We start from the raw sequence: 19,762 nt of genomic DNA, 5'->3' as shown, positions 1-19,762 counted from the left end.
CGCTATGTAACCTACAACAGGGGGTAGGGGAGGTGAATTAACGAAAGCGCACTTGTTATACAAGGCAAGAGGGTAATTAGCTATCCAAGTCGGAGGAATTTTCCTGTATACACTAACTACATTTGCAACTACAGATCCAGACTAGTAGATGTGTCAAAACACATAGAACTCATTTGCAACGGGTATTTCATTCAAAAGAGTCGTATCTGGTCAGGGTATCATATCATCTCGTAATGCTCTCCTCTTGAAAAGAGTCATTCGACGGGATGGGAACAAGAACACAATGGTGGAAAGCAAAGACACACAACAGCAACGATGGAATCTCCAAATCAATAACACCACAAGTTGACCCGAGGCCTGCCATTCTAGAGAGAAGGAGAACCGGAACGCCAAAATCAAGAGCCGAGGTTAAAGCCGAACGCACAGGAAAAGCGATGCATGAATACCGAGAGCAACGCACGATGCGCATAGAGACAAAGATGCGTGGAAAAGAAAGAACAAAGTAACAAATATCCTGTACTGAGAGGAATGAATGTGTCGTCATGCATAGTGGACATGAAATAAAAAAAAAAAAAAACAGTCATGATGAGAAAGACCAATACGGAAGCAAGGTCCATGGGTATAGACACCAGAATCTCTGGATACCTGAGGGAGGTAGGGTGTGTCTTGAATCGAATAGCAAGACAGAAAGTCGTTTGGTGATTAATTGTTCATATGAATCAGCCCGGTAACGCAATGATCAGTTACCCGAGCATGTAGCCATGTCTGTAGTAGTTCGAGATCATGTTGAAACCACAAAATGAGGAGAAAGATTGATCACGCTTGTACACGTCAGTTTCACTGGTGTCCTGGTTGGGTGGGTGAGGATCCCAAGGAGAGAAGATAGAGAGAAGATGTTTCCTGTGTCTGCGAGTGGAGAAATAAAGTCAAGCCAGGTTAAGGGATGTCACGATCCATGGTCAGCGGGCAGATAAGATTCCCGTTCCGTCGAGAAGGAAAAGGGGAATGAGAAATCATCTCAGATGACGAAAGTATTCTGGCTTGAACCATCCCACTCGGTCGTAGGCGGTCCAGAGTTTGCTAGCTTTATTGACGTCAATCTTGCAGGCCTGCTGCGCATCGGTCTTGCGGAACTCCTTGCCCACACCGAGAGCACGCACGCGCGCTTCGAAGATCCGGCGCTTGCTGCAGAGGTAGGTCGCACAAGACAGCCGGAGTGTCGAGGCCAGATTGAGCTCGGCAGGACTGAGCAGGTGCCGATCCGGGTCATTGCTCAAATCCAACATTTGCCCCTTCCAGTCTGCCTTGAGTGCCTTGGCGTTCCCGCCCAACGTCTCCAGGGGAGGGGAGTAGTCTGGAAGGGCTTGGAAATCGGTGTCATCGCGATTCGTGCCTAGGGCACGGGGCCTGGACGCCGAGGTGGGAGAAGTATCAAAGGAATCCAGGGTCTGCTGTTTGGGGGTAGACTTGGGGGTACGCTTGACGCGGGTTCGGGGCATACGTGGGGTCCCTCCGGCTACTTTCTTCATGGGGGCTGGGGCAATCTTCTTCAGCTTGGCCTCCAGCTCACCCGGTGGACGGTAGCGGTTCATCAGGACCAGCTGCCGCTCCAGTGTTTCCCGTTCCTCACGAGCCCAGGCTGCTGGGTTGCGATTGTACTGTGTGGAGACAATGGGCACGCACGACAGCGCCAGAAGGTATTCATCACGAGTCGGCTTGTTCCGCTTGTTGTCAAACCTGGCCATGTGCGAATTGATATGCTGCTCCACCAGGGCCTCCGCGGCCGGAGGAGGGATCGGCCCAAAGAGGGGAGGCTCCTCGCGCGCCACGGAATCGTGGCGAGGAAACAGGACGGGATCTCGCGAGGCATTCCCCTCGACATCCCGCTCAATCTGGTCGGCCGTGTGGGATCGTCGCTTCTTGGCGCCCGTGTACGGGGTCACTGGTGGCGAGGGCAGATCCATCTCGGACTGTGTTCGCTTGCGATCAGCTGAGATGGGGGGTAGCTTCATCAGGTCTCCCAGGGAGGAGGAGGAGGAGGAGGTGGTGGTGGTGGTGTCGGGTTTAGCAAAGGGGGAAGGGGGGTTGGAAGCTCTCCAGAGGCTTCGCTTCGGGGGGTGACATGAGGCTAGAAACGGGGAGGCGATTCATGATGGAGGAGGAGGAGGAGGAGTAAGCAGGGTGTTGGCTCGACTGCTGCGGAGGGTGCAATTGCAGTGGCGGCTTTACACCAGAAGATGAGAACATTCCAAGATTTGGAAATTCTGCTGGAAGGAGAAAGAACGGATGGATTTGGGAAATGGAACGATTCAATTTGGTTTCTTTGTTTGATCTGGAAGGGTTCTGTATTTTGCAGTTGCAATTGTCCAGGGAAGACTGGACTGAATTGCGGTTTGCTCACGCGGGAAGGAACAAGATCAGGGCAGAGAGAGGCGAGAAAGAGAGGAGGAGGAAGAGGCAGAGGAAGAGAAGGCGAAGCCGTTCTGATAAAATCTCTGGTCTTTGGATGTACCCGAAATATGACGAGGGTGGAAGTCAATGGAAGTGCATGTCCAACACCCAGGTGATTTGTCAGGCAGCAGTGGCGATAACCGGGGTTAAGTGAACAATTGGCCGGGATGAGTCAACAAGGAGTCCAGGGTCCAGGCTATCGGGGGGGGAGGGAGGGGGGGCGAAAAAGGACCAGAGGCAAGTTCTCTGGGTGGGATGGGAGCCTACTTTAAGTGGAAAGGGAAACTGGGAAAAGAGAGAAAGAGGGAAAGAGGGAAAGAAGAGAAAGAAAAGACAAAACCGAAAAGGCAACGAGGTTGATAAAAGATGGGAAAGATGGTAAGATGGTATGGTAAGATATAACGGGATCATGAACGATGGATAGGCCAGACGAGGTCAGATGAGAGGGTAATCTGACCAGACGGGTAACGTACACGTATGGTATGGTATTGTTCAGCCATGGACCGCCCGACGGCAACCTGGGTTAGGCAGACAGACAAGCAGGCGCCAATCACTCGAGTTGCCCCCCTTTGAGGGTCATCCCCTCATCCCCACCAGATGGCAAGTCATCAGATCCAGAAGCAGGATTCGGAGGAACTCCCAATAATCATCATCCCAACCCCAGGAATGCGAATACGGCGTAAATCCGGGGACTCAATTCGCAGGAGGTGATTCATGGTACACTACAGGAGTAGTACTCTTGACACCCAACTCCGAAGGCTGCCAATCCCGTTTCCCTTGTGCGCAGGGAGCGCAAGTGACCGGTTACCATCGTATGCAACAGCAGAAAGACGGCCGTATCGAACGGAGGGTATGGAGAGAGGGGACCTCGGAAATCGTCGGCGTGACTCAATGGCAGAGGGTCAGTGAGTCAATCGGGATCATTCAGGTCATTCGACCGCAGAAAAAAGGGGGGGGAAAGCCAGCCAATCAGGGTTGTCAATGCCACGAGACCCGATCAATTCGCCAATCAGAGGACAGGGCGATTATTGAACCTCCAATTGTGGGAAGCAGACGAAAGACGAGGGGGGCTGTGAAAAGGTGACCAACTGCGGGGGGATGAGGCAGAGAGAGTCATCTGCTGGCTCGTCGTCAACTCACTCCTCCTGCGGCTGACAGGATTCTCATGTACGGTACTATACTGTATCATTGGTATTTTACGGTAACTGTTCTGAACTAAAGTTAGTTGATGAGTTAGTATGCATTGACATTGACATTGACCTTGACATTGATAATCACTATCTCCCCCTCGATAAGCGCCCGTTGATTAGGTTTGCAGCGATCATTCGATATCATCTGCGTTTTCGTTGATTCTGGACGCGGAGGATGATGGATATAGCATTGCACAGAGCGCAGCTACAGTATCATTAATCTTACTCAACTCCGGAGTACTGTCCCTGCTTCCTAGTTTGTACGAGAAAAACGCCCCAGGCTCGTGATCATCCAATTCTCAACCCAAACCCCCCTCCTTCGCCCTTTTCTCCGAAAATCGACCATTGCGACATGTCCCGTATCTGCCTACTGCTTCCATTCCTCAATCCCTCAATTGTGTCGCCAATTCGATCCGCCAACCCCCTCCATCGGAACCAATTGACCCCTTCAATGCCTCTTATCTGCCGTGTCGTTACCCCTCTCCCCCAATCCCCCCAATCCCGCCCTCGAGCCTCTTTCAGCCCTCAGGTGACGAAGATGACACGGATCGGCCAAGGCCCCAGCCACGGGCAGGCTGGTGGCGCTCATTGGGCCCCCTTCAGGGGCGCATGACAACATCCCATGCACGCAATCACCTAACAGGCCATAGCCATAGCCATACACTGGTAATCATATAACAATAATCTAACAGGGAGTTACAGAATTCTTCTCTCCCTCGAATCGACATCAGAGCCCAGCGAATCAGAGCCATCATGGGGTCCCGATTGTACACTCCCCTCGACTATACTCGTAGACCCCACTCCTCCCAGTGGCCGTGCCTAATGATCCGCCCGGGTAGCGTGATCTCGTCGATCCTCCATGATTATTCCTCACGACCCTAACTACGTCTGTTACTTGAGATGAAGGTCAAGATTCATCTCATGATCGGACGGTCCGAGGCTGACAACGAGAAGTCATTGTCCACCAGTTGTCGCCCATGCCCTCGTGAACTGGTGGAACCTAATGACCATGCTGACCTAATCGCCTTGGAACCTCCCTTCTCGCTCTTATCGGTGATAACGAAGAGATTCAGGACCGCCAACCGAGGGCAGTTTGTCATCGTGTCTTTCCTGTCCGGTAGTTGCAATTGTCGTCATGACGGGACTGCTTCAACGTTCTGAGCAGGTTACTCTCGACTTGCTCGCACTAGGTCCTGTGTCTGGCGACGAACCGGGTTTCTCTAGCTCCGTCTCAATTACTATCGATAACGGATGATGGAAGGAATTCGTGGTATCGATTAGCGTTCGATCTTATCGATCCAGCTCGTCGCCGATCAGTTCCTCGAAACATTGCCATCCAGCTGCTGGTCAATGGACGGTCCGGTATTCGTCGCAAGCTCTTGAGAATAAACAATTGCTTTGGACCACAAAGGAGGGGAAATGCTAGGTATGACCCAGGCTGCCGCGGTTTCCAGCCTTTCCCCATTTTCCAATTCGCGCCTACGAGGCTGTGACGTCGTCCCTGGCCGGGCTTCGTGGCTCCGTCGCAGCCTAGGCGCTGAGTCAGGCATACCCAGGCTTTTTTTCAGCCTCCAAATCCTCTGTCGGAGCGTACTCGATACTAGTCTAGGTCAAGCATGGTGTTCTCTACTCAAACCCCAGCGTCCAGTGGAACCCAAAAAAAATATGCAACAATATACACAGCGAGTACTCATAGCATATAGACCTCAGAGCCTGAACAATGATGCTCAACCTCGTCGGAGTCATCGAGAAGAAGCGTCACTTCTTGTAGGTACTTCCTTTTTGGAGTAGCTAAACTGCCCTAGCCACGCCTCGGACTACGCCTTGAGATATGTGCGCGCGTAGTTACATTCTCCTTCTTCTTGTCTATAGCTAGATTTTCGTCGTAACAAATGCATGTTTTGAGTTCAATGGACCACAGTATGTAGGTTCTAATTGATAGCGGATTGAAGTTTGAGATCATCTTGATTGGGAAACCCCAAATTACGAGCTTGAGAGGACTCTCTCGCGAGTCTACTTTGTGACAGTATCTTAAAACCTACTAAGGCAAGGATCCCATTACCGAGAACCTGGTTCCCGACTTGTCCCTTAACCCGCATACATGTTTGCAAATTAACATGCACGTCTCTCTACAACGCCATCTAGTTGTACCTTTGATATCCCTCTGGTTGTGTTGATGAGTTCTTCGGAGGCCTCAGCATCCAGCATGGTTTAGATAATCTCATCTCATGCTTGTTTAGGTACACGATAATCGGGTCGAGGTTTCAATGCGTATTCTTCCTTCTAAAAATTGTACCCCTGTCACTTTATGAAGAGGAGTGTTCCCATTCTTATTGATTGCACCGCCACTTGCACACCTTGACTCAGATCATAGCGGACAGCATCCGCCTGATTCAGATCTTCCTCTAGATATCGAAGCTTTGGGCAGCCGTTCATATCCCTCACATTGATATCAAGTAATCCGAGAAATTGGTCTGATTGGTCTCTTATGGGTGGACTGATACCCCGCGCAGCTGAAATTGCTTCGCTTCTGCAAAAACATTCCATCTGCCCTGTTGTGTGCCCGTATATTCGCCCTTGGTTCCAGTATAGTATTAGGGATCCCCACCAAGTGCCCTAGTCCCCCGGTGCCCTAGTCCCCCGAGGACAGATGTATAGCGCTCTATTAGTTTTCCAGGAGCATTCATCAAGTGCATTAGGAAGCTAGTTGGGTCAGCATTGTCCTTTTGTAGTCTGCCCTATGTCCCGGGCTGTTACAGATAGCAGAACGGAAGACTATAACGCCGTGCTGGTCCTATGCTTAGACAGTGTCTAGTGGTAACGTCGTCTCCATTTATCCGTGAAGAACAGGATGTTCTCAGAGCGGATGTTCTTGTGCAGCCAGCCTGCGGTGTGTACGGTCAAGAGCGTCCTGCAAATTTCCAGTGTCAATCTCAATCTTGGTGTGACACTTGGAAGCCTCGCCTTAGAGTTGCGAATTAGTTCTTGAAGGGATCGTGGCGGGATCGAGGTGTCCGCCCCAGGTGGATACTCGTACAAGAAGACAAACTCCTCCATGTCTTTCAGAAATCCGAGGCATCACAAGGTCAGAAAACTCGGACTTTTGGGCAGAGAAAGTAGATTTGCTAGATTCTCGGATCGCAGTCAGAGCTTTGACTTGAGCCGCCCGTGGGCCAGCTTGACCTCGCATAGAACGGGCTTTCGTCACTCTGCGATAAATGATCCACTGGTGCCTTGCCTATTTTCAGGCCGTCTGAGAAGGTTTCTGTACAAGGGGCGAAGAGTTTCGTGGTTGAATGACTGGGCCCCGGGGGGGGGGGGGGGGAATCGCTGCTATCATCAGGAAGCTGCTCGCGCATCACTTTCAAGCCAACCGTAGCGGAGAGGATCGGCTCTCCAGGGAAGTCTATCGTCTTCTGACTTAGACTATCCTGAGCCCCTTTAAGGCGTCAATATTGTGGCTCATGTCCACGACCGCCGTTAATGTGCGGCCAACCTGTTGGGCGAGCTCCCTCAAGCGAATGGGCTCGAGTAGATTCCAAAGCGCATCCACGATCTGCCTCAAGTCTCGAACAAGATCCTGAAACTTTGACTTCTCTATCACCACCCACTGAAGACGCTTAGGCAACCCAGTTTTCCGCTGAATCAATCTGGCGTGTGCCAGAATTTCCGTTCGTCGCTCATCGGAGACTGCTCTGGCTAGAACGTCCAGAGCCTGCGACCCTCCTCCGATGTAATTGTCTGGGGCTTGACTGGTAACCGTAGCAGGCTGAAGGTCAAGTGAGTATCACTCCTTCAGCTTGACACAACCCAATCTGTCTCTCAGCTGTACCATCAACTCATCTGCGAGCGCTTGGTTGATCAGAGGCAGCATCTTGCCGTCTGGTGAGGTCAGGCCTACTTTATCTACCCATTGAACAAACCGATACTCCTCCACGTTGATCATGGTTCGAAGAAAGGAGGCATCGCTGCCAAATTTCTGCGTGCTCGACGGTAGCACGAAACCTTTCACGCAGCCTGCAAATACTTGAAAGGATAGCGATGCCACCGAAAGGGCAATCCCGGCTGCTGAAACGGCATGATGGTCCTCCCCTAACACCAAGATTTCTAAAGTGCTATCCTGGGTTTGAAGGTGGTTGAGCTCTAGAAATCTTGATTGACGGGCTTTCAGCGTGAGGCGTAACGGGAAGATTTCGATTGATTCGAAATGGATCCTTGAAGCGAAGGGGTGGTATAGCCTCGTCCCTTGTCTACTCTTGTTTATTTGACATCCACCGATTTAATCCCCTTTACTCCCCGCTCCGATGGTTTATTTGGACTCTTCCAAGGTAGTCGCATGCGAGGGTGCCCTCATCCACTATGTTGTCGAGTCCAATATGCTAATAAGTCAGCCTCATCTTGGTGGTGCCTCGTACTCTCACGCCCCAAACACGCCACGGGCGCTTAGAGGACTAATAACAGTGATGGGTATGGTTGAGTGATCCGCTTCTGCAAAGGCCCGAAAAGCTCAAATCTGATAAATACAAGGAACGAATAGTCCGACGAAAGACTCGGATCCAAGAATGGCATCAAGTTCACTCTCGGAGCGATCTTTCATATCGATACCTCCATTGTTACAGGCCACACGCGAATAAACACAGCCCCCAACGCAGACTCCCCAGCCGCCAGTTGAACCTTGGCTGGAGGAAATCTTCGTCCCTCACGTTTATGACATTGTCAGCGTCTTCGGTCCGGCGAATTTCCATGGCCCATCACAGATCCCTCCGCTATACTTGGAGCCCCTCGCTGTAGACCAATCGATCACGATTGGCCATAGAGCCTCATTCACTACCTTTAAGAGAGCCATCCCAGCCCCTCCAGAAAGGTCAATAACCAGCTCCTTGAATGGGCTATCACTAAGTACACCCAACCCTAGGGAGTCCCGACCCCGACATGTCGTTTACAGGATTGCACGCGTCGCCTTCATGGAGGAAGGTACCCCTACACCGCAGACACATCATGCAATGAAGGCAGCAATAATGGAACTGTACTCCTAAGGCATCCGCTTTTCCAAGACCATCCCAACATTGTCAAGTTGCTCAGTCTCGCCTAGGGTGCAAATCACTTCAATCCCTCCCATCGATTACTGGTCTTAGTGGTTGAACTCGCCGATCGAGGCAATCTGGCGCAAATTCAGGGAACGACAGATCTGGCTCCTCTCATCAGAAGCCGTCTCGCTACGGACATTAGCGAAGGCCTCAGTATACTTCACCGCTGTAGAATTATTCACGGGGACATCGAATCAGAGAAGGAATATATAGCGAAACTCTCGGATTTTGGTTTCTCTATGGTTAGAGAAGCAGCGAACACAGATGTTTATGTCGGTAGAACGAGACCCTAGAAAGCCCCAGAGGCAAAGTCTCCAGGGTCTAGAAATTTGCTCCAGGCTAGAAATGTTTACTCCTACTATCTGCTGTTGTGGCGTTTAGCAACTGATGGCCAGGATCCCTTCAGCTTCTACGCTCCGGGGAGAAGCATATCTCGAAGAGCTTGATGACATCAAGCAGAAGGATTAGCCGGCGCAAAATATTTCGCTGGAGAAGTGGTTTATACCTTATATCTCGGCGAAGGGCAAATATTGTCGAGCAGGATCGTCGACGGATTCGCTCATTTCAGCAAGATCTAACCTTCGAGCGGTTAGAGCCACACTAGGATCGGATCAACCCGCTGCCAGCTTTTCTATAATAGCCTGGGTGGATATCATGCAATATCTAGAACCCTGTTTTCGATATCCTCAAGCTTTACAGATTCTACATGCCCTTCTAAAATGGACACAGCGTGATATTTTCTACGGGCGGATACCAGCCACTTAGATAAATATCTCAGCGTCGATCCTACCCAGCGAAATTTACATAAAGCCCTCGACGCCCTTATAGGTCATAGTCGGCCACAGCTAGGGTATGTATATCCCCCTAGTCAGTATATGCTAGAAACCTGCTTAGGCATCCTTACTTGATAATAGACCGGGGGCGAATGAACGAGAGATCTTTCTGCGCATGGGTTACGATATAAGTATTCCGCATTCGTCCAACGCATTTAAGGGTGGCTAAAGATCTCATTTCCATACAGCATCATATTCTATCCTAGCAACAGATGAGAGAGCTTAAACCGGCAGTCCAATCCTTTGTGTTTAACTGCTTTCGTGGCAAAGTTAAGGAAACATTATCTCGGCGGCAGATTAATACGCCTGATTGTTTTGTTCTCGCCTCCTACTATATCAATAGCCATAGCACCAATATCAACGTCTAAGTGGCCAAACGCCTTATCCAACTATGTTCAAATACCAACTACAAACACCCCCCTTCGCGCGTATATGCATACCGTATCTTGAAGTCTCTCAATGCAGATTATACTCCAAGCGGTACCATGGTTTCCAACCGGACCGAAATAGCAATGGATGCTTCACGAATGGCTGCTCTTGATCTCAAGGAGGTAGCGCCTGACAAATATGCCAAGGCTGAGTCTCTCATCCGTGATGCACTTGCCAGTATTAGAACGAACTTTTTCCATGACAGGCAGATGCTGGGCGGTTTCATGTATTAGCAATGGAAACGCACATTTAAGAATCAAGAACTTCTTGTTCATAACCTGAAGGAGTTTAACCGGATCAGTGATTACAGAGCGAACAAGCCGGGAGACCGCATATTATATCTGGTAGCTAGTGCCGGCCGAGTAGAGGCCATCGAAACCCTTTTGGAAATATTCCTAGCTCTCATCCTTGGTCAGCTCAATGATAAAGGAGAGACGCCACTGTCGTATGCCTATCAAGCTGGACAGGTAGCGACTGTTCTCAGACTAGTCGAACTCGGAGTAAACGCTTCTACTATCGCCCCGAATAGAGAATCGTGTCTGTATTGGCTAGTTTCTTTCAATGGCGATGATATTGAAGTAGTCGGGGGGCGCTTATTGAAGGAGGCGCTGACCTTAGGGTATTTACCCGTGAGACGATCGCGTACTCCGTATTCTAGGCTACAGTTGAGGTCGATCTTCAAGTTCCGGGTACGCGTCTCAACTAGGCCGTTCATCACAACCAGGCGCGCATTATCCAGTTCCTCTTGAGCAGGGCATCAGATTCGTGGATTTATCTCAACCGTGCGACTAATCTCGTTGGGCCCTCACCACTGGAATATGCCGCTAACTATCACCATTTCGAATTCCTGGAGTTGATGTTGGAAGCACTGGACCAAGCAAAAATCACCTATATACTCGAGCCCATTTTCCGAGCCGGCATACACTCTGCAGACACATTCTTGATGATCCTTCGACATAGTGCAAGATACAACGAGCGACTGCGAACGTTTTTGGTTTTCCGTCTGTGAAAATCAAAAAATATCGTCTTCATGTCGGGCACACATTTACTATATTCCGCCGTCAGCGAGGGCCATGACGAAGTTGTCGAGTCTCTTTTATCTAAGGAAGTCAGTGACCTAGTCGAATCGTTCAATATCAAACCCACAACTAGCCAGTCCCGTCCTGACACGTATGGCCCAGGCGATATCAATCGGCCGGCGCGAGAAGACCAGCGTACACCAGTGTTGGAGGCAATCAGGTGGAATCGAAAGTCCATCGTCGAACTTCTAGTCGCGAATGGTGCCGATCTGAAGACAGTGGCCAAGAACCCTTTTAGCGATGAAATGAATTGGACAGATTTTCATATCCTCGCGACTACCGGGCACAATACGGACTATTCAGAGCTGGTGTCGTTCCTTATCGATGAGGGCCTACCTCTCGGTAACCCTAGCGGTACCGAGAGCTCACATCATCTGCCAGAGACTCCCTTCCTAGTCGCGGTCCAACATAACGCTTTCAGTTTAGCTTCTACATTTCTTGAATACCGCGCAGATCTCTCGCCTCGATTATTAGTTCCGGGTTGCTTTCTTTGGAATATCCCACCACAGTCCTTGGGCATATCGCTGCCGCTTCGTCGCAGCATACGATCTCACGTGTGAGGTATATGCTCGAGCATAAAAGCGCCGTAGAATTTATCGTGGAGCCCAGTCGGCAATTGAGCGTGCTTCATCGCGCCGCTTGGGCGCATAAAAGCGTAATGTATCGAGTGCCAGCTGACTCGTGGACTACCTATCCCGAGAAGAGTACGACAAGGTCGTCAACCGGGATATCATACACGAACTTTTGCAGAGGTGGGGAGATGCAGAAAGGCATGTGAATGTCCTCTGCCGGATTCATAGGAGAACCGCACTTCATTTGGCCGTCGAGGCAGGAAACTAGAGAAGGGAGCGGATTTGTCCGCCCGTGATGATCTGGGACTTACCGCCGTTGATCTGGCAGCGGAATTACTGAATGAGTCTTGTGACCAGCACTCTGAAGACCGGGACATATATGCTGCTATGATTACCTTGCTTATGGCAGATTGAGAGATGTATTTAACGAAGGTTGACTTGACTGTTAAGGTTTAGCATACTATCTAGAGCCCTAGATAGGAAACTTTTATCTCTCTTACTTAATCTGATGAACGAGATTACCCTCATTTTAAGAGGAATAAAAGCAAGGTCTCGTAACTAGACACTAGATGTCAATATCAACTTAATATCAACTCAAGCCTGATCATCAGCGGTCTAGACTACATACCAATAAGATAAGGTTACCTAACTTAACTGGGCTCGGCGGATACTTAGTAAGCATGTATGAAAATCTAGGAAAAACTAACTATCTCTTAGCAAAATCGATTTCTTCGTATTTCATTCTTCTTCATTCTTTTTAAGATAGATCGAACTTGGATTTCTCTGCTGTTCTAGGTTTCCTGTGCGTAGGGTAGCTAATGCCCTTATCTCCACAGAAGGGAAGCTATAATAACGTTTTTAAAGAGAACTGTAAGCGATGACTACATATGAAGAAGCCAGTCGAATAAGGAGGACGCACTATGCATAACCTGTTCATCTTCCTGTCATCACTTCCGGGCTGCCCATCCTTCCCTCAAAGCCCAGCCCTCTGTCTCAACCGAATCATCAGCGGCCCCTTCTCATAAACCATGTATACTCGCTGACGAGTCACCCAATCCGCCTGTCCATCCTTTAACTCAACATCGAAGTTCCACAGTAGCCGAGCTACGGCCATTCGCATTTCGGCATAGGCAAGGTATTTTCCAAGACAATCGCGAGGCCCTGCGGCAAATGGTTTGGAGGCATCCTTATTATCCGATGCGTATCGCGAATCATATAATGGATGCGTGGTGGGAAGCCAGCGTTGCGGAGCGAAGCGATCCGGGTCGGTGAAGTTACGCGGCGAGTGATTTGTGGCCCATTGGTAAACTGAAACGGAGGTCTATTAACCTAGTTAGCAATATTTCTTTCTATTCATAACCCCAAAGAACTGTAGAACTGAACCCCTTTGGGAATATATTGGCCATTCACAAAAGCACCCGGTGAGACCCTTGGAGGCGTCTCTGCCAACGGCGGGTAGATACGCAGTGCCTCCTCGAGACAGGCATGGAGAAATGGAAGGGCGGTGGTAGACTTCATGTTGATATCATCTTCGGACGAGAAAGTGGAGCGGATCTCTTCGGCGAGCCTATTATATGCCTCGGGAGATTTAGTCAAGTAGAAAGTCAGTCCCGCCAAGGCAGATGCAGTGGTATGACTGCCTGCACCGATGAGCGTGCGCGCATTGGCAAGAATCTCATCGTGGGTCATGCCCGTTCCATCCTTATTATTGCGGAGGATGTAGGTCATAAAGTCCCTCCGGGTGTCGGCTCCTAGAGCAATCCTCTTTTCTGTCTTAGCACGAGCCATCGCGTAATACTGTCGTCGTTTCTCCATGTCGTCCTTCGTCGCCATGAAGTTGACCAGAGGGCGTAGAAGGGGGTACTGCTCAAAGAATGATGTACGGGCGTTGCCCCGGATGCCGCTGAAGACCATAGCGACCAAGGGATGATAATCGGAATTTTCGAGGCAGTTGAAAGATTCTGCAAACGACAATTCCGCGATTATATCGAAGGTCAGATAATTATACCATCTAGTCATGTCAACGGGGACCCCCGCTAACATGCGTTCTCTCAGGCGTTTGATCAGGATATCGATATAGTATTTGAGGTACGACTCTTGCTCAGTCAAGGCGGCTGCTGAGAAAGCGTACGCTATGAGACGACGCTGGCGCTGATGATCCTCCTGCCGAGCAGGTAAGATGCCAATTCCATTTCTTGGACCATAAAACGTCGGTGTCTTTTCGAACTCGGGGACGTTGGAATGACGGGCGAAGACCTCGGACCATCCGATGGACCCGTCGATGGCGAGCTGGTTAGGGGATATACGAATGATCGGGCCATAGATCTCATGCATCTTAGGCATATTTTTGATGAAGGTTCCGGTAATCTTATTTTGGTATAAATAGGGAAGGTATGAGGCTGCATAAAGCTTTGGGCCTGGGAATTGGGACAGAGGGTGGAGGAAGACCCGATAAAGGACTAGGCAAAGGCGATTGAGAAGGAACTATCTGCGAATTAGAACTCCTCTAGATCTGTCTGAAAAGAAACTTATTTACCACTCCAAAAAGCAGCCAAACGGCTTGCCATGTGGTGATGATCGTCATAATGCCTTGCACAAGAAAGACGAGCCAGCTGGGACTTCCTTCTGCCTAGAAAATGAATTCATGAGACTAGCTATTGATAATGTCAAGCAGTGCAGCCAGCTTATTTTATGTCTTCCGGCACGTTTCTGATACTTGCCGAGATTGGCCGAAGTTACATACACCATAATCCTTATTAATTACCGACTTGTCATGGATGAAGCTGCCTCAGAGAACACACGAGGTGGAGCTGATCTAGGGCATTCTAGTCATGCTCATTCGACCTATAGCTTTCGGTTTCGCTGCCCGAACTAAAGAGAGATGAAGTTAACCTCCTTAAGATGAAATTTTAATATCTGCGGAAATATACCGAGATATCCGAGTGTAGAGAAAAAAATGTTATTCAACCGTGTAACTCTGAACTTCATAATTATCTATCGGACCGTAGAGTATCCGTATATGGTAGTGCTGAGAGAACTAATTGAGAAGATTGACTGGACGACTGTCATTGTGACACCTATTGAGAGAGGCTCTATACTGTGGGTACTCCAAATTGACCCGATATACTATCCCCTCGTCCGTCCGCGAGGCCCAGTTGTCGCTATTATATCAACCGATCAACGCACTAAAATATTTCGATGGGTTATTTATTCAATATAAGGGCTTTATTATCTGCTAAGTCATTGAAGCGCGATATCAACCTATTATAGCTAAATGAGGATCTACTTTAGCTATATATAAATGTAAGCTTACCAAGGTGAACACCGAATTATCTACTGAAAAAGAACTCTCTCAGTGGCTTTAGATCTAACTTCCTTACCCTAAACCTTTACGGATATACCTTCCTAGTAACTTAGACCTATGGAGCCTATATATAATCTTCACCCTCTTTATTAGTAACGAGATCTTTGAATTTATTAATTGGCCTATTACTAAATATACTAAGTAATATCGAGTAGAATAATCTAATAAGTAGGCTAGAGAGATAGTACTACTATAGAGATATCACGGCCTCCTTATTAGTTACTAGTAGGTATAGAAAACCTATATAAATAGTCTATGTAGCTCCACGTATTTACGAAGTAAGCACTAGGGATTTATGTATATACTACGTAGAATATTAGAACCTTAGCGATTTGTGAGCAAGCGATATGCTACGCAGGTAGGTAGAAGAGGAAGAAGGTTGAATAAGATTTGAATAAGATAGATTGATCTTTCTTCCTCTTGATTGAATAGGAAGGATAAGTTCAATTCGGCTTAGAATCAATAAAGATAAGATAAGAGAAAAGTAAGGTAGGACTGAAGCTTGGTTGATTGTATTGAATCGTCTTGTTCTTGCTTGATGTATTGAACATGATGATGAGATCTTAGTAGAGAAAGTAGGGCATATTTATAATCAATATTTTATGCAAACTTATCAAACTTGTTTCTTGGATATGATCAATCCAGATAGATCTAGATGCATATGATGCTATCATGCAGATAGATCTAGATGCATAGTGATTTCATGTAGTAGCCGTTTGATTTGCAGTTGCTTGATTGTACGATGTAATTCAATCGTAATGATGATGTAGATCGCATGACTATGATGCATCTGTTCATGCCTGATTATCCAATTGGATAATGATGATATAATAGCATAAAGCTTATAGAGATTCAGAACATCGTTCTGGCCATTGCCTTATGAATCTGGCTTGATATGCTACCCGATGGCTTAGGCATCTTGCCCTATATCTGACACCTTTAAAGCCTGCAAAACCGCTATATTTTGCCTTTAATAGCAAGAAAGTTTCTAATTCTAATACCTTACTATCGGGTAAGCAACCTATATTCTCTAACAAACCTATCTCTTTAGCTACTAACAACTCGATGATAGTCCCGACTCGCTTTCTCCCTCTAGCTACTAATATAGAAGATATAAGGCATTAGTATATAGTTAGGTCGCCTAACTTATTTAACTTCGAACTAGCGAGGCCCTAGGTAGCCAAAACGCTATTATTAAGTATACTTAAATCTAGCGATAGAGATACCTATCCCTCGCTAAGGGCGCTTAACTATTATTACTAAGATAACTTAGACAAAACGATATATAGCGACTATAAGATTAAGGTCTAAGCTCGGCTATATTCTAAATTATAAATCGGTTTTTAAACCTAGCTCCGTCCTCCTTCGGTATAAATTTAAGCAAAAGCAGGGAGTTAGACTGTTTAGACGTCTTCTTAAGATACTAAGTTATACGAGTCCTCTATACTCTCCTTAAACCCCTTCTATCGCGGGTCTTTCATTAGATTTAGTAATATCGTACCCTAAGGTTATATAATCGTAGATAGTAGAAGGTATTTAGTAGAGAGGAAATTAACCTTTATACCGCACGTACTTTAAATCTCTTAGTCTAGCTCGTGATAGGAATATATCTAATATATCTACTTTATTTAATGAATATTCTTCTAATACTTCGCTCTCCTCTATCTTATCCTACTTAGATATTATCCCTAAGAAGCGGAAGGAAATAAGCTCCTATATTTCTTCCCGGAAGGATTATCCTAATAACTATTTAGATAACTATAAAGAAGTAAGCTAAACTAGATTAATTTTAGATTATTCCCTAAGAATCGTGACTAAGTCTAGCTCTTCTAGACCGGTCGATCCGCTATACGTTAATATACCCGATTCGATAGATCTCGAACGAGTTAATAGGCACGAGTCTAGTAATTCTTACCCCGGAATACCTAGCGTTTAAGATAACTAGAACCCCGTTTTAGCTAATCCTAGAAAATATAAAGAAAAAGAACGCCTACCGCCTTAGACTGGAAAATAGTATACTACTAGTAATAAGCGCTACTCTTCTATCGCTATCGTTATTCCTCCGCTTAAAGCCGAAACCTATTCTATTAAATAAATATAAGAGCAAAGGTAGTAATAACTTTGATAATTCCTCGGACGAAGACTTTATAAGTAGCGCTATCTAATTAGAACTCTTGGGCGGTAAGGACTCCGAGAGGAGAAACACGGTTATCTAAGTCGGACCGCTCCCTACTATCCCGACGACATACACTTTAGTTCATCGACTAGGTATTACTAGAGCCGCGATATTATTAGGCAGGCAATTCTCACTATTAAGACCTAGGGGTCGGAGCCCACTTTCTTCTTCACTCTCGTACCCGACAACATCCCCTCGATATCATATATTACCGCGTACAGTCCTCCCCACAACTCCGAGAAAGCAGATAGAGTTTTGAACCCGCTAAAGAGCGTAAGCCGTCTAACTCGCGGGAAAAGCAAACTCTAGGAGTATTCAATGGACGAGGATAACTTGCTAGTGAAGTTGAAGGAGGAAAGGAAGTTAACATGGAAGGAAATCACCGACTATTTTCCTGGCCGCAAGTCCTTCCTCTTCACTGCAGGTTCAATATTCTACCAAACTAAAGCACCGGAGGGTCGGGGTAGGCCGACCACGGGGTCGGAGGGGCAGAAAGAAATGATAACATGCATATTTCTATAGAAACTGTCACAATCGAAACGCATCCGCCGTTATCCGGCCATACAGTCCATGGCCGACGTATATGCTTCCCAGTTTCCGACCATAAAGCCGATTCACCGAAATTCCAAGGATCGCCAGAAAGACTTCGAAAAACCCTAGCAGCCAATTCCGATGATCCCTTATTGGGCACCCCTTCCCTACTAGGCCCGCACGGCATTTCACTACGGAGAATATCGAATATCACATTATTGCCTGTAACCGCCACAGGACTCCTTCTAGAACTTGCTAGAGCGTGGTCCCCCCGAGTCCTGGGTCAGTAGGCTGGAGAGCGATCTACACGAGGATCATCCTGGGCCTAGCTTGCTAAACTTTTGGAAGGAATTATTCGACAAGAATCCTGATGGTAATGATGCCGGCGATGATGATGACAAGAATGGGGAGCTTTGGAAAAAAATGCTAGGGTGGAACAAAAGCTGCCAACGCTCGATATTAGTCGGGCCTGTCAGGCCGCTGAGAGTATGAGCGAAGTCGCGCCCTTGGATAAGGAGACGGTACTGCGGCTGTGGAACTGGGTCCAGGCTAATGTTTGAGCATTTTACAAAGATGAAGCATAGATAATGTATATTGCCTAAATCATTGTCTGCAATACAGTCCTATACTTGAAGAATATCGCGCTCAACTTCCTCGATCCCCAATCTCAAAGTCATGTAACTTGAATGATACACAGGCTATCCTGCTATGACCATCTTACAAGTACTCCTTTGCCTTCTGGGCTGTCCATTACACAAAATTCAACAAAACATAGCTTTCCGAACTTCTTTTTGTGCATCAGCTTTAGTATGTCACAGCTCTCATTCGCTGCTGCCTATCACTCTAGTCAAGTTTTCAGTCTTCTTTCAATTATGTTCTTGGCTCTCAATCTTCTCTTACTGTTCATTTTCTGTAGTCTTTCCAGGATTATGAAACCAGTTGACCGCCCTCGAGTGGTTCTGGAGAGGTCTCATTCAACATTCAAGTACCTGTGCGTTCATCCGCCAACTGAAGCTTTTTACAGAGCTTTGGAGAGCACATTTGATAATTGGATCCAATTTCAATTTTGCTTGGCTGTTTCGGGAGATCTCACATGAAGGAATGATTAATTACAAACAATTCTGGTAGGTAATGACAGATTCAGGCAATTGCCAAAATGATTAACTTCTGAAAGAACATATGGGATTCAAGAAACCCAGCCATCTGGGCGAGTAATTCAAGTCAATTGCCCGCTTCTGTTAATGCTCTTGCCACCGTAGTCTTCTTGTCATTGCGGCTGCCAAGGCAAGAAATTCAGGCTTATTAGCCGAAGTTGATAGTGATTCCACCACCACCATTCTGGTTGATGTTGGTCAGACAAGCGGCGATACCCTAAAAGGGCAGATTAGCTTCGGTGATCTAAATTAATTCCGTTAGTGGTGTATCAGAATGAACATACACCAGTGCTTGCATCGCAGCAGACGACGGTTTGACTACAGATTGCATTATTCGAATCTAGTTTGGAAAATTAGCAGCCCCTTCAAAAAGGTAGGCAACTGAAAGAGTATAGAATGAAATATTGCAATTATATCGAGGGGGTTCACTGTAAAGGAAACGAGGTCTTACCGATAGCAACGCATTTGCTGGGATCCCATGGATATTCAGAACTACAGCAGTAAGGGTCGCTACTAGATCCGCAGTGAACAGTTTGCTGATTGTTGTTAACGGTAGGAGGAGGGGGAGGAGGCGGAGGAGGATTATGGCCACCCGGGTGTCCTCCTCCGGGAGCAGCGTGAACCCCAGCAATAGCGAGGCCGCAGAAGGTAGCGAGCTTGGAAAAGTGCATATTGAATATGAAGATGTGCAATGAGAGCAGATCTCGGATTTCGCAGAGTTGCTTGGGTTAGATAGGCAGTCAGGCAAGGATATCCAATGAAAAGGCAGACTCCGACGGATTTTAACGCGAATTTATACCTGCTTCGCATTGCTTCCTCGGAATTCATTACGACTATTTGTTGTATAGCTCCTTCCCTTTGATGACTTCATCACTACATCCAGGCCTGCTAGTATG

General features: G+C 47.5%; 6 protein-coding genes across 6 annotated transcripts; 2 read left to right on the top strand and 4 right to left on the bottom strand.

Annotated features, from left to right (window-relative positions):
- Positions 1-1,013: 1,013 nt before the first annotated feature.
- N7458_007507 (SWIRM domain-containing protein) lies at positions 1,014-2,012 on the bottom strand (the record flags this gene model as incomplete). The annotated part of the gene is made up of 1 exon (XM_056910889.1): positions 1,014-2,012. The coding sequence occupies one exon, from the start codon at positions 2,010-2,012 to the stop codon at positions 1,014-1,016; it is 999 nt and encodes a 332-aa protein (XP_056763715.1).
- A 5,050-nt stretch (positions 2,013-7,062) lies between these two features.
- N7458_007506 (uncharacterized protein) lies at positions 7,063-7,587 on the bottom strand (the record flags this gene model as incomplete). Its single annotated transcript, XM_056910888.1, has 2 exons — positions 7,063-7,410; positions 7,474-7,587. The coding sequence occupies 2 exons, from the start codon at positions 7,585-7,587 to the stop codon at positions 7,063-7,065; spliced, it is 462 nt and encodes a 153-aa protein (XP_056763714.1).
- A 3,433-nt stretch (positions 7,588-11,020) lies between these two features.
- On the top strand, positions 11,021-11,629 carry N7458_007505 (uncharacterized protein; the record flags this gene model as incomplete). Its single annotated transcript, XM_056910887.1, has 1 exon — positions 11,021-11,629. One exon carries the CDS (start codon positions 11,021-11,023, stop codon positions 11,627-11,629), a length of 609 nt encoding a protein of 202 aa, XP_056763713.1.
- Positions 11,630-12,614: 985 nt separating this feature from the next.
- Positions 12,615-14,270, bottom strand: N7458_007504 (cytochrome P450; the record flags this gene model as incomplete). Its single annotated transcript, XM_056910886.1, has 3 exons — positions 12,615-12,962; positions 13,025-14,125; positions 14,178-14,270. Coding segments are annotated over 3 exons (1,542 nt in total), but the record flags the coding sequence as incomplete, so codon positions are not given.
- Positions 14,271-16,599: 2,329 nt separating this feature from the next.
- Positions 16,600-17,703, top strand: N7458_007503 (uncharacterized protein; the record flags this gene model as incomplete). The annotated part of the gene is given in 5 exon segments (XM_056910885.1): positions 16,600-16,773; positions 16,964-17,156; positions 17,175-17,212; positions 17,329-17,454; positions 17,491-17,703. Coding segments are annotated over 5 exon segments (744 nt in total), but the record flags the coding sequence as incomplete, so codon positions are not given.
- A 1,311-nt stretch (positions 17,704-19,014) lies between these two features.
- Positions 19,015-19,537, bottom strand: N7458_007502 (uncharacterized protein; the record flags this gene model as incomplete). Its single annotated transcript, XM_056910884.1, has 3 exons — positions 19,015-19,083; positions 19,151-19,206; positions 19,318-19,537. 3 exons carry the CDS (start codon positions 19,535-19,537, stop codon positions 19,015-19,017), a joined length of 345 nt encoding a protein of 114 aa, XP_056763710.1.
- Positions 19,538-19,762: the final 225 nt, after the last annotated feature.

This window comes from Penicillium daleae, assembly GCF_028827525.1.
Source record: "Penicillium daleae strain IBT 16125 chromosome Unknown utg000007l_segment0_segment0, whole genome shotgun sequence".
Classification (NCBI taxonomy): Eukaryota; Fungi; Ascomycota; class Eurotiomycetes; order Eurotiales; family Aspergillaceae; genus Penicillium; species Penicillium daleae.
Note: the sequence above shows the minus strand (reverse complement) of the source record. Positions and strands in the feature narration are given on the sequence as shown.